The 13,624-nt window shown below is 45.4% G+C and overlaps 2 protein-coding genes across 5 annotated transcripts in view; one reads left to right on the top strand and one right to left on the bottom strand.

The window, feature by feature from the left end:
• LOC311250037 (microfibril-associated glycoprotein 4-like) overlaps positions 1-1,801 on the bottom strand; it is a 7,636-nt gene extending 5,835 nt beyond the window's left edge. Inside the window, exons 1-3 of one of the 4 annotated variants that reach the window (XM_084341535.1) lie at positions 1,649-1,801; positions 1,398-1,490; positions 302-457 (exon numbers count right to left, since the gene is read on the bottom strand). In XM_084341535.1, the coding sequence (XP_084197661.1) occupies positions 302-457; positions 1,398-1,490; positions 1,649-1,654 (255 nt within the window). In that variant the 5' untranslated portion in view covers positions 1,655-1,801. Of the gene's footprint in view, positions 1-301; positions 485-1,397; positions 1,574-1,648 lie in introns of all 4 variants that reach the window. The other 3 variants (XM_084341536.1, XM_084341537.1, XM_084341538.1) reach the window with 3 other exon arrangements.
• A 388-nt stretch (positions 1,802-2,189) lies between these two features.
• On the top strand, positions 2,190-11,193 carry LOC311250036 (monocarboxylate transporter 9-like). Its single transcript, XM_084341534.1, has 9 exons — positions 2,190-2,330; positions 4,291-4,574; positions 4,668-4,811; positions 6,307-6,402; positions 8,199-8,553; positions 9,150-9,229; positions 9,321-9,543; positions 9,630-9,802; positions 10,162-11,193. Exons 2-9 carry the CDS (start codon positions 4,352-4,354, stop codon positions 10,338-10,340), a joined length of 1,473 nt encoding a protein of 490 aa, XP_084197660.1. The 5' UTR covers positions 2,190-2,330; positions 4,291-4,351; the 3' UTR covers positions 10,341-11,193.
• Positions 11,194-13,624: the final 2,431 nt, after the last annotated feature.

The raw sequence follows: 13,624 nt of genomic DNA, 5'->3' as shown, positions 1-13,624 counted from the left end.
CTACTACTACTGCTACTACTGCTGCTGCTGCTGCTGCTGCTACTGCTACTGCTCCTGCTGCTACTACTGCTACTACTACTACTGCTACTACTGCTACTACTACTACTGCTACTACTGCTGCTGCTGCTGCTGCTACTGCTACTGCTCCTGCTGCTACTACTGCTACTACTACTACTGCTACTACTGCTACTACTACTACTGCTACTACTGCTGCTGCTGCTGCTGCTACTGCTACTGCTCCTGCTGCTACACCACCTGCCCATCAGAAGCAGGCAGGATGCCCAGAGAGGATGACGTGTACCAGGACAGCAGACGTGGCTCCGATGGGATAGATGGTGTTCACTCCACTGGGTCGGCTGTTGTCATGATTATAGATGTCGCTGCAGTCCACTGGTAGGATGAGCTGCTGGCAGCTGGTCAGCACTGGAGCCAGGAGAAGGAGGACGACTGACAGCAGCTGGACAGAGGACAAGTTGTCTTTCGACTTTTATTTATCCCACATCGGGGAAATTGACTTGTTACAGCAGCAGGTAGAACAGACATACAATACGTACAGGGGACATAAAACAAGTAGATTTAAAATACTAAAAAGTATTTAAATAAGAGACAGAAAAATATAAATGTGTAGAAAAATAAAATAAAAATAAAATAAAAAGGTATTAACAAGGTATTATTGCACACAGTAATTACACAGTAATTACACAGAATGGCGGCGGTAGAAGTGGTAATAGAGCAGGATATGGTGGTGTTAAGGTGCTTATGGTGCTACGTTGAGGAGTTTGTGGTGTTGTACAGTCTGACTGCAGATGTGTGTTTATTAAAAACACTGTGTACTGTTGGATCATTTGGACTTTGCAGCCAGAGCAGGGAGACCCGGCTGTGGTTGGTGCTGATCCAGATCATGTTTTTACACAAACACAGGGTGGATGTTTAGCGGAGTCGATGCACATTTAACCTGAGTTAGTATCTCTCTCAGGTGTAGGGAGAAACACCTGGTCAGGTGAGAACTATCTGCGGCGGCGTCTTCCATTTTTGTGTTTATAAGTTCACTTCACGATCAGATTTGGTCATTTATGTTTCATAGATGAGGCCCAATAAGTTCCCTCTGGACTCCAGAAGTCCCTTTCTATGAATATGAGCTACATCTCCATTGTCACGCAGCTGCGGCCGATCTCAGGCCGTATATTGTCATTGACTTGGTTGTAAATATTAAAGCTAACGGTGCGCAATCAGTGTGCATTCAACTAGACGTGCTCATTGAAGAGACCACATTATGCACAAAAAAAGACCAAACTACTTTATTAGGCAATTTAATATGAGATGCCACAGCACAGAGTGTTATTGCTATAGCAACCATGATGCAATAAGATCATCAGCTTTGTTACTGAAACACGTACTAGCCATGGCAGAAACACTGTCGTCATCATGGGAGGAGAGAGGCGGTGAGCAGCGGACTTAGAGACGCGGCGTCTGTCAACCATCCATCCTGACTGTTTGGACCGACACCAGGGAGGAAGAGTCAGATGAGAGCCATGCTGATCCAGCTTGGTTCAAGGCTGCTCCTGACTAATGTCTGCTCACAGGACAAGAAGTGGACCAATGGGACCAAACGTGATATCAGAGAGACAGACTGAAGTTACAGACTTACCTTCATTGTCAGATTTGTGTTGAGGTGAGCCGATGGATCTCTTGATGTCGGTGTGTCTGGATGCTCTGAGGTCTCTTGTATTTATATCCCAACGATTACAGAAACACTGAACTTCAGCTGTTTCACAAGAATAAAAATAATTTGCTCAACATCCTGTTGTCTCGAGTCTGTTTGCCTTCAGATTACACAACGCTGGAAATCCCACCACGTTGTTTAGACTCACTCTCATTACTCTATTAATGTACTTTTACTTCATGAAGCTGACAGTACTGCAGTACTATTACTACATGAAGCTGACAGTACTGCAGTACTTTTACTACATGAAGCTGACTTTTATACATTAGGACTTTGAAAGACTAACTTTAACTTGTACTTGTACACTGTTGTGGTACTTGTTCTCAGGTGATCATGTTTTCAGACAGTTCTCCCAACGCACGCGGACAGAGCGGACACCAGCAGGAACAGCTTCAAACCGGTTTCTGTGCCACAAAGGCAGCTTCCTGTAGGGGGGCAGCCAGTCAGTCAGCCAGTCAGTCAGCCGGTCAGTCGGTCAGTCAGCCAGTCAGGCAGCAGGACGGCGGAGCTGGACGCGGTTCTGCTCTGAGCTCACCGACAAACGTCGGGCGGAGATGAGGACCGTGTGAGCGGTGAGCCGGTGGTGGCGCCGCGCACCGACAGCCAGGTGAGCTTCTCTGCCGTCACCGTGTGTCTGTTTGTGTTGTGTTTGTGTGGTGAGACGGGATCACGCACACGTGTCAGGCTGCTCGGAGGTTAGACAGAGCAGAGAGGTGAAGCTGCAGCTGCTCTTTATTTAAACAGAAACTACATTATATCACATGTAATCATATACCATAGGGTGACCATGTTTTGATTATCAAAAACCACTCGGCCCAGCAACGAGATATGATACTCAAAATTTACTCAAAGATGCCTTAAAATTAACAGACATTTAAAGTATGCCTCCTCTGTGTGGATAGAAAACTGATATATTACAAACAAAATACTATCTATGACCAAAGACACACATTCAGAGGTTACTCAACATGTTTTATTATAAGTTTCAAAAGCAACGAATGAAAAAATGATAGAAATAATGTCTCTTCTGTTTTAGAAAAATAAATAACTGAAAAATACCTCTGCTATATTAGCAATCCAACTACTACACTCACCTCGCACACTGTCTTTTAATGTTTTTCGGTGTCCATGTGGGCTTTGAGGTCCCTGGCACCTCCATTGGACACCGAAACATATGTACTGGGTTTGCACACAGTGCACAAAGTGGGGAATTTCTTTTGTAGCTCATCGTTAAATGTGCATTTATGCTTTATGCCGATGCAGGCAGGAGTGCTGTGCCTGTCTGCTCGCTCGTTGTGAGTGTAAATGTAGCAGCCTCTCAGGGATTACGTCACATGCAGCGTCAATCTAATGGACCAATGAAAAACAATGAAAACCAGGACGTGACAACAGGACGTGTCCTGGGAAAACAGGACGTTTGGTCACCCTAATATATCATTTAAGTGATGATGACGTGCACTTTGTTGTTGTGACCTCTGACCCAAACTGTTGCTTCTCAATCTCTGTCTCAGTATTTATTGATCAGACTGTTTTTTCTTATCATGATCAGATTATTGGTGTTCACAGCTGTTTGAACTGTGTCTCCATGGTGACCAGAAATGTTTGGTTTGGTGCAGACCAACAAATGTCACATCATCAGGTTTTTAACCAATCGGGCAACAAACTAAGCAACAAACTAAGCAACAAACCAGCAAACTAACCAACAAACTAACCAACAAACCAGCACACAAACCAACAAACTAACCAACACACCAACGAACTAACCAACAAACTAACCAACAAACCAACAAACTAACCAACAAACTAACCAACAAACCAGCACACAAACCAACAAACTAACCAACAAACCAACAAACTAACCAACAAACTAACCAACAAACCAGCACACAAACCAACAAACTAACCAACAAACCAACAAACTAGCCAACAAACTAACCAACAAACTAACAAACTAACCAACAAACCAACAAACTAACCAACAAACTAGCACACAAACCAACAAACTAACCAACAAACTAACCAACACACCAACAAACTAACCAACAAACCAGCAAGCTAACCAACAAACTAACCAACAAACCAGCACACAAACCAACAAACTAACCAACAAACTAACCAACAAACTAACCAACAAACCAACAAACTAACCAACAAACTAACCAACAAACATACCAACAAACCAACAAACTAACCAACAAACAAACCAACAAACCAGCAAGCTAACCAACAAACTAACCAACAAACCAGCAAGCTAACCAACAAACTAACCGACAAACCAGCAAACTAGCCGACAAACCAACTGACCAAGGACCCCGGTTAATCCCAGTTAGTTAAAATGGAAAGCTGTGCCCACACATTCACGTGCTGTGAACAAACACTCAGAAGCAGAACCTCGAAGCAGAACCTCACAGGTTCTTAATGTTTGAAGCTCCAGGTTGAGGTTCCTGATCAGAACCCACGTTCAGTCTGTGAGACGTGTCTCTGACGCAGGAGAACGTTAGAAACGTCTCGTGTATCAGAGAAGTGTTGGAGCTGTGTGCCGTAACTCGTCTCCTCCCTCCCTACAGCACAGCAGTCGGCTCGTGTCCTCGTCCTGCCGTGTCCCTGCAGGTCGTCCCTCATCGCACCATGTGTCCCCCGGCCTCGGGACCTCCGACTGCCAAGTCCGCAGCCCCGGACGGCGGGTGGGGCTGGGTGGTGGTGCTGTGCAGCTTCATGGCTCTGCTGGTGGGGTACGGCTCTCCTCAGTCGCTGGGCATCCTCTACCCCGAGTGGCTGCTCACCTTCAGGGAGGGGAAGGCCACGACGGCCTGGGTGGGCTCCCTGGTGGCCGGAGGAGGACTCCTAGTGGGTGAGGAGCCGTCGGCTCAACTCTTTCTCTCTTGCGTTTCTGTTTCTTCTCATCCCTTGTTTTCCCTCTCTCTCACCTTCTCCTCCCCTCCAGGTCCCGTCTGCAGTGTTTGTGTGGTGAACTTTGGGGCTCGGCCCGTCGCCGTCTTCAGCGGTGTGATGGTGGCGGGGGGGTTCATGCTCAGCGCCTTCGCTCCCAACGTCTCCTTCCTCATCTTCTCCTACGGCATTGTGGTCGGTAAGAAGTAGCCGTTGTAAAAGTTAACTGGTGCTTCGTGATATCTGTTGTCTACAACTACTTGTTGTCCCTCACAACTACCTGTTGTCCCTCTGCCATCACTGCTTAAAGTCCCTCATGAATGAACGCTGCAGCACACAGTGATGCTTTAGACAAACGATGTCTGACTGTCAGAGTCACAGAAACGAGTCCATGAAGATGAGCTGACAGCGTCTGAGGCTGTCTTCGGTCACATGCTGGGAGGTGACGCCTGCACTGTTAGTTCAGCTGTGTGTCATCAGGCTGATGGAGCAGCTGCTGCCTCAGCTACGGTGTCCTGACAGGGTCAGTCTGGAAACTTTGATATGATCAACAAATCTCCCGTTCAGACTCAAACCAACATGTTCTCAATACTGTCTGACTTCCTGTGGCGTTCAAGTGCACCAAAAAGCACCTCATAACCTCAAATGGCCCCGATGTTGGTCAAAAATATTTTTGATTTCTTCTCTTATTTTCCTTTGTTGAAACACACAGGGCTTCATCAGCAGGTCTGCTCATCACAAGCTGAACTCATAACAATGTCCCATTCAGTTCTCCAAAGTCAGATTTGAACCGAAATCATTTCATTCTTAATGTAAACTTGAATATTTTCAATCATTCACCAGGTTCCTTGATAATGTATAGCTTTAGTTCCCCAGAATCTCTTTAAATACTTGAGCAAAATTAGTATTTTAACTGAAATTTACAGAATTGTACTGATATCAGAACCATTTGGGAAATCCATGATACGCTGCTCGATTTTAACATTTGTAGTTTTCAGGGGAAAAGACAAGCAGCTGACATCACATCTGGCTTTTGGAAACTGTTTCTTTTGCACGTTTTAATGATCAAATGATTGTTTGATCAGTTTTAGTTTGTTGCACTTCTTGAACTCTGAAATCTACGTCGCTTCGTACGGTGAAGGATATGTGCGCCAACAGGGAGGTCGAGTTGTGTTCAAATGCACCTCATAACCTCAGATATCTTTTCTCTGATGGTGAACTGTAAAGTGTTTTCGTCTTGTCCTCAGGTGAGATACACAGGCTCACATCTGGGAAAACTCTCCTGTTCTTTCAAAACAGAACTTTAATAATTCGATGCTAAAATAATGTCGTTTTCATTTATACAGTTAAAAAATCCATTTAAGAAATCAAATCAAATTGTTATCAGCAAACTCAATCACATTCGTAAACACCAGGTCCTCAAGTAGCCTTTGATTTTCAAGTTGTACTTTACTCCATAAAGAGGTGAGATGTGAAAGATGTGACGGTAACCAGCGAATTAAATGTTAGTTTGTTATCGACAGTTGTTCTGGACCCTTGGCCTCAGATAAAAATCTGATGCAGACCTTTAAGTATTAACTTTGAGCGCCCCTGCTCTGGTTCACCTGGACCGACAGGTGTCCCAGCCTCATTATATATCCTGGCTGTGAGGCTTCATTAACAGAGTTTAATTATATCCCGTGTTTGTGTCTCAGGTGTCGGTAATGGTCTGCTGTACGCTGCCATCGTTGTCATCATCTGTCTGTACTTTGACAAGAAGAGAGGCCTGGCCCTGGGGATAATACAAACAGGTACGACTGTCACACTTCCTGTCTGCAGGTAGCACAAACAAACAAGTCCTACGACCTTATTTCAGATTTAAAGCTTGGATGTCTGATTCTATGATGTGTTTATGTACAGGGCAGTGCGAACATCAGAGTCATTACTGTTTAAAAAGGTCCTCCAGTTTGAGTGTGTGACTGTCATGTGACATGAAGCAGACATGTGACTCGTCAGGTTTGAGAAGAGTCTGTTTCATTTAACTCAGTTTCATCAATGTATGTGTGCGATTTGTGAAAAACAGCATCATACAGTGTTTTAGGAACAATTAAACCCCGATGAAGAAATGTCTACTGTCAGTTAAAGGAACAGGTCGCTCAAAAAGTCAGGCTCAGTCATCGTCTCCTCCTGATGACATAAAGTCAGGCTCAGTCATCGTCTCCTCCTGATGATATAAAGTCAGGCTCAGCCATCGTCTCCTCCTGATGATATAAAGTCAGGCTCAGTCATCATCTCCTCCCTCCTGATGATATAAAGTCAGGCTCAGTCATCATCTCCTCCTGATGATATACAGTCAGGCTCAGTCATCGTCTCCTCCTGATGATATAAAGTCAGGCTCAGCCATCATCTCCTCCTGATGATATAAAGTCAGGCTCAGTCATCATCTCCTCCTGATGATATAAAGTCAGGCTCAGTCATCATCTCCTCCTGATGATATACAGTCAGGCTCAGTCATCGTCTCCTCCTGATGATATAAAGTCAGGCTCAGTCATCGTCTCCTCCTGATGATATAAAGTCAGGCTCAGTCATCGTCTCCTCCTGATGATATACAGTCAGGCTCAGTCATCGTCTCCTCCTGATGATATAAAGTCAGGCTCAGTCATCGTCTCCTCCTGATGATATAAAGTCAGGCTCAGTCATCATCTCCTCCTGATGATATACAGTCAGGCTCAGTCATCGTCTCCTCCTGATGATATAAAGTCAGGCTCAGTCATCGTCTCCTCCTGATGATATAAAGTCAGGCTCAGTCATCGTCTCCTCCTGATGATATAAAGTCAGGCTCAGTCATCGTCTCCTCCTGATGATATAAAGTCAGGCTCAGCCATCGTCTCCTCCTGATGATATAAAGTCAGGCTCAGCCATCGTCTCCTCCTGATGATATAAAGTCAGGCTCAGTCATCGTCTCCTCCTGATGATATAAAGTCAGGCTCAGTCATCGTCTCCTCCTGATGATATAAAGTCAGGCTCAGCCATCGTCTCCTCCTGATGATATAAAGTCAGGCTCAGTCATCATCTCCTCCTGATGATATAAAGTCAGGCTCAGCCATCGTCTCCTCCTGATGATATAAAGTCAGGCTCAGCCATCATCTCCTCCTGATGATATAAACTCAGGTGAAGTCTCGTAGTCCACAGAACATTTCTGGAGCTTCACAGTAAAACAGAGTTGCAGCGTTCTGCTGAACACCTGAAGCAGCTGGAGATGATTTAAACATCAGATGTCTCCATGCAGCTCGTCTGCTGCGATCACAGTCTGCAGGAGAGAAGAGATCACAACCTGATCCGAGGAGATGATGTTTACACTCTTTATTAAGATGAAGTCTTCACTGGAGCTGCTGAGATAAGAAGCGCTGGTCGAGGGTATAAATAATGTCTTGTGCTGGACGAGCAGTTTGTTTTCTTATTTCTGTGATCTGTACACTCTGTCGCTGCTTCCAAAAAGCCAAAAGGTGAAATTTTCTTCACGCTGATGACGTCTCACTGTACGTACAGAAGTCTCATAGCAGTGAAACATGATTGACTGACGAGTTCACCTCTCTGCTGTCCTCAGGTACGAGTGTGGGCGGCGTCCTGTATGCCGTGCTGCAGGGCGAGCTCATCCAGCTGTTCGGTGTGGACGGCTGCCTGCTTGTCGTCGGAGCGTTGGCGCTCAACGTGGTGGCATTTGCCGGCCTCATGCGACCTTTGACCCGATCCAGATACTACCTCACACAGCGCGCTGCCATCTTAGAGCGGGCCGCAGAGGAGCAGCAGCTTGAGAAGGAGAAAGAGGAGCCGTCCAATCAGAAGCCTTCAGCCAAAGATTTCGTTATCGCCATGGAAACCAAGGAACTGCCGGTCAGGAGGTGGAGCTTATTCAGCTGTTCAGCCTCCATCAAGATGATCAAGACAAGACATTATTCCCAGTGAGTGTAACACACACACACACACACACACACACACTTGTCACAGTGTGTTCGATTCATTTTGGCAGCTTAAGTGTGTAATTTGTAAGAATCGGTCAGAATTTGAAAGTAGCTCCAAAACTGTAGGGGGCAGCAATACCGCTAACTGCTGCTCACTGTATTCTTTGGCTGTAGCAACTAGCTGCCGTTATCTCAGTTAGCCTTGGAGCTAAGTGGCTCAAGTAGCTGACGCAACATTTAGTGAGTTTATGTTGTTGACTTGTTAGACTCAGTCGTGAACTGACTGCTTTTACATCTCCAGCTGAAACTACAGGCTGTCAGACTGTCACCTCTGAGCTACAGAGGGTTGTTAGCAGCTAGCCTGTTAGCATGCTAACTCTGTTCATGATGTCGGTTCAGTTCTAATGTTTGAACACGCTGCTCATATCTTACAGTCCGAGTTCTGCTGCCGAACTTTCTTATTTGCCCCGAAATGATAAAAGAAAACGTTTTTAAAAAATTTATTGACAAAAAAAATCAATCAGTCGACATATTTCTCACGTGGAGAACACAAAGATGAAGAGAAGAAAACTGGATTCAAACTTTTGTCTCCTTAGGTGTTTGTCCTCCATGTTGTCCCTCCTTCAGGACAGAGTCCTCATGGCGCTGTGCGTCTCCCTCTTACTCTACTGTCTCGGTCAGTCTCTTCTTCTGTTGTTAGTAGACACACATCTCTGAGTCGTCCGCCAGCTGAACCTCCTCACCTGTATCTCCTCATCCTCCTGCAGGTCAGTTCCCCTCTCAGCTCTTCCTGGAGGACCTGGCTCGGAGCTCCGGGCTGACAGAGGGCGTCTCCTCCATGTCCCTGGTCTCCCTCAACTCCATCGGGGGCGGCGTGGGTAAACTGGCGCTGGGCGTCATAGCCGACGTGCCGCAGGTCAACAGCGTCCTCCTGTACGCTCTGACGGTGGGAGTGAGCGGGCTGGGAGTGCTGCTCATCCCCCTCAGCAGGTGAGACACAGAGGACAGGTAACAGAGGACAGACACAGGTAACAGAGGGACAGGATTACAGTCATCAGCTTCTCTCTGTGTTTCAGGTCGTACCTGGACCTCCAGGTGCTGTCGGTGGTCCTGGGCTTCATGAGCGGGAACTGGACCCTGACGCCGTACATCACCAGTCAGGTGGTCGGCACGGAGAAACTCGCCGAGGCTCACGGGATGCTCATGTTCTTCGGAGGCGTCGGCCTCATGCTGGGTCCTCCTGTCGTAGGTAAGACTGCAGACTGGAGACACGCGGAGGGACAAGACTCGTCCATCAGAGGCCGTTCACCTCACACACCAGATACTGTTGATATTTTATTTTTGTGACGATATGATATAATTTATCTCGTACACCTGCTGTCACCATCCGTCCCGAGGGATCGATCAGTGTTGAGCTCGCAGTCTGTCAGTTCAGCTATACTAACCTGCGTCTGATGTGATGTCACTTCCTGCTCTGCGTGAGACAAACAGACTCCATGTTTTGTTTGTTGCGCTTCTGTTCATGAAACAACTCTTAAATCACTACATTTGTTAAGGGAGTCTGGTGATACTGTGGCTCATACATACTCACTGTGTTTTTGTCTTCAGGTTGTTTCTATGACTTCACTCAGTCGTATGACATCGCCTTCTACCTCAGCGGCGGTTGCCTGATGGTCGGCTGCCTCACCCTCTTCCTCGCCGCCGTCCTGCCGCGAAGAAAAAAACCCTCCTCCTCGTCCTCCCCGTCCTCCCCGTCCTCCTCGTCCTCCCCGTCCTCCTCGTCATGAGACAGAGCTAATGAGCTGCAATGTTACCACGGCAACAGACGCGGCCTCACGGGTCTCCTGACAGACAAATCTGCATCCTGATCTTTATGTTAACAAGGAGGTTTGATTTCCTAAACAAATGAGTCAAATCAGACGTCGTCTTCTTTACCTTTTCTCTACTTGATTCTGAAAACATGGAAAGTCGCAGGGGCAGCGAGTCGATCGCAGAGATTGATCCGTCCTCTCGGTGGACACTCGCTCTGATCTGTTCCTTGTTGCCTGGAAGACAAAACTCAGGGAGGCAGAAGCTCGACTTTAGTTTCAGGTGTTTTCTGAACTCAGGTCTTTTTTAAAAACCTTTTATAGGTCGGTTTAAGCTTCGTGTCAAATATCAGAAACAAAAGTCTTCCTGTGAGGAAAGTGCCAACGAGAAGCAGTGAGCTGATCCACACTCGTTATTCTCAGGGTTTTGAACTTTGTAACCTTTAATTTGAGCTGACGGACAATCAGACGAGCTCACACCAAAGATGACAACATGGTGAGAGTCAGATGTTTTAATTTTAAATGGACTTAATGAGTCCAGTTGTACCTGTAGTGATGAACCTGGAGCTGATTATCAGGACGAGCAGTTGATTCAGATTTTTATCCAGTTTGTCTTTATTTTAATTGTTTTTTGTGTCTTTGTAGTTTGAATTCATTTGACTGAGGAATGTTTTTTATCAGTTGTTTGTATGTTTGCTGTTTCTGTTATTACTGTCAGTGATGTTCTGCTTGATTTCTGTTCATTTCTTGAAGAAAAGGTCCGTTCATGCCAAAGAAAAGAAAAATATGTGACATCCTGATGACTGAGTTTATATAAAGACAAGAACATTAAGACTGTTTGGTTCTCGTGATTATTTCAATCAGCTGATCGGTTCTGTAGAGAACGAGCTGAGAGTGAAAACAAACATGTTTCTGACAGCTGGTCAAAGTCCCCACAGTCTGTCCTCCAGGAGACGTTCAGATACTCGTGTAAAAGAAGTACTGACTCAGCTTCTGTACTCCAGTAAAAGTAATCGAGTACAGGCTCTGACATGTACTCAGAGTATCAGAGTAAAAAGTCTCCCTCTGAAGGACATTAGTGGTCAAAGCTAACTGAAGCTCACGTCATATTAATATAATTCAAAGACTATTAAAGTTAAAGGTAGAGTCAGTAGGATTTGTCCCAGCTGTTCCTGAACGCACCACAAAGATAGTTGATAGTTGAGTCTCATTCCCAGGACGTCAAATAGCCACATGTTGGGTTGTTCACCCTCCTATAACTCTGCAACGGGAGGTCGCACTGACTTGGAAGTGGCACCAATGGAAAGCCCAGCCGTGACAATGGGGGGTAGGTCAAGGTGTCATCGCTCTCTTATGGTTGCGAGTGAACATTTTTTGTTAACCTGGTTATCAACCTCTACATTCGCCATACGCGATTGTAAAATCGCCATTGCTCCGGCTAGGAAGGTCGTAGAGACATGACTTTGATAGCGTTGGAAAGCCCATGGGCACATTTGGGGGAGTAGCCAGAGTTTCGCTTCCAAGACCAGTCGGGGGAAAATAGACCAGGGGGTGCTAGTTTTTTCACAAACTTCCTCGATTCCAATCCAAAAACAACCACCAGCGTGCTCGGCACCCTCGACATTGCATATAAACGTGTTTTGGGAAGACTAAAGACTGGACAACCCTGGGGTGGCACTCATCCCTATCCCCCCAACCCCTAACCCCTTATATAGCAGTGTATTTATGTCATAATGTATGTATTTTCTATTTATTAGTTTTGTTATTTATAAAATGACATTTTTATGAAATAATATTGTTATTAACAAAAAAAGGCAACTTGTTTTTAATTAGCAACGTCGCGCAGTCTGGCACAACAGACCCAAGCAGGACTCGAATTTAACATAATTATATAGTTTTATTAATAACCAATCAGTTCATTGTTGGCTTTATTCCAATTAATACCCCACTCAATATGTGGAGGTGGGGTACCAGGGGTACAATGGTCCCATGGGTGGATGGAGAGTGCACCTACCTTCTCCTTCGGGAGGGGTTGTCAGTTTCCCATAACCGAACCCCACCTTGCTGAGACGAGGGCTTGAAAATCGTTTCTCTTTTTTCCACTTTATCGACGGTGATGTGTTGGTTTCTTTCTTGTGACAAACGTACTAATTGTAAGTCACTTTGGACGAAAGTGTCTGCTAAATGCCCGAAATGTACTTAAAAAATACATGAATAAATATCATTTCATTTCATAGATAACAATAATAATCACATAATTATAATTATATATTTCACTAACTATAATTAAATAAGTACACCACTCCAAAACCATGAATGGGGGTTGGACAGAGGTGCGCTGCGGCAGGAGGCACCAGTGCAACCGTCAACCCAGTTGGGACCAAGTGATGGAGGCTTCTGGGGGGAAGGAGCGTGCACCAGTTCCCTACCCTGACCAGACACACACACACACACACACACACACACACACACACACACACACACACACACACACACAGTGTCTGTAAAGAGAGATAGTTTTGTTTGTTTGTTTGCAGTCAAAGCTGCCAAACTAATAAAAACATGTCGAGCTTCAGTTTCTGTTTTCTGGTGATAAGGCAGCGCTGACGTCACTTCCTCCTCTGAGACAAACAACACAGATCCTACTGAGACACACACACACACACACACACACACACACACACACACACACATTATCTTTTTGTTTTCTGTAGTGCTGAATGTGTAGTAACCATGGTGACGAGAGGTTGCCATGGGGATGCTGCCACTCTCTGTTTTTTGGTCTATGACATCACAAACCAAAGCACTGACACCACATTTTGTTACTAAACTCTCAATGGACGAGACAAGTTAGTAGACACATGATGATGTCATGAAGCAGGCTGTCTCCTTCACAATAAACCTGATTCTCAGAGCAGGCTGTCTCCTTCACAATAAAACTGATTCTCAGAGCAGGCTGTCTCCTTCACAATAACATGGAAAGAATAAAACATCAGGTTTTAAATTTACCGTGAACTGCTCCTTTACATTTTGTGAAGGAGACAAACCGCTGTGGATTTTATTGTGAAGGAGAAAATGCTCTGAGTTTTATTGTGAAGGAGACACCAGGAGAGTCATTATTTCAGCTGGCTGCCTGATTCCTTCTGCTTTGATGAAAACGATTCTTGAGGGTTGAATTTCTCGTTAAGATGTTTTTTTGTTCGTTGCAGAGAAACGTTCAGTCTCATTTCAGAAGGAGCTGTGAACTCTGTGGCTGATTGGTT

The sequence above is a fragment of the Pagrus pagrus genome (genome assembly GCF_965226575.1).
Source record: "Pagrus pagrus genome assembly, chromosome: 21".
Classification (NCBI taxonomy): domain Eukaryota; kingdom Metazoa; phylum Chordata; class Actinopteri; order Spariformes; family Sparidae; genus Pagrus; species Pagrus pagrus.
Note: the sequence above shows the minus strand (reverse complement) of the source record. Positions and strands in the feature narration are given on the sequence as shown.

Excerpts from the sequence above, each read along its gene's own strand:
- LOC311250036 (XM_084341534.1), top strand. The coding sequence starts at position 4,352 with ATGTGTCCCCCGGCCTCGGGACCTCCGACTGCCAAGTCCGCAGCCCCG. Across the intron at positions 4,812-6,306 it reads CTCCTACGGCATTGTGGTCG|GTGTCGGTAATGGTCTGCTG; the intron begins GTAAGAAGTAGC and ends TTTGTGTCTCAG. Across the intron at positions 9,803-10,161 it reads GCTGGGTCCTCCTGTCGTAG|GTTGTTTCTATGACTTCACT; the intron begins GTAAGACTGCAG and ends TTTTGTCTTCAG.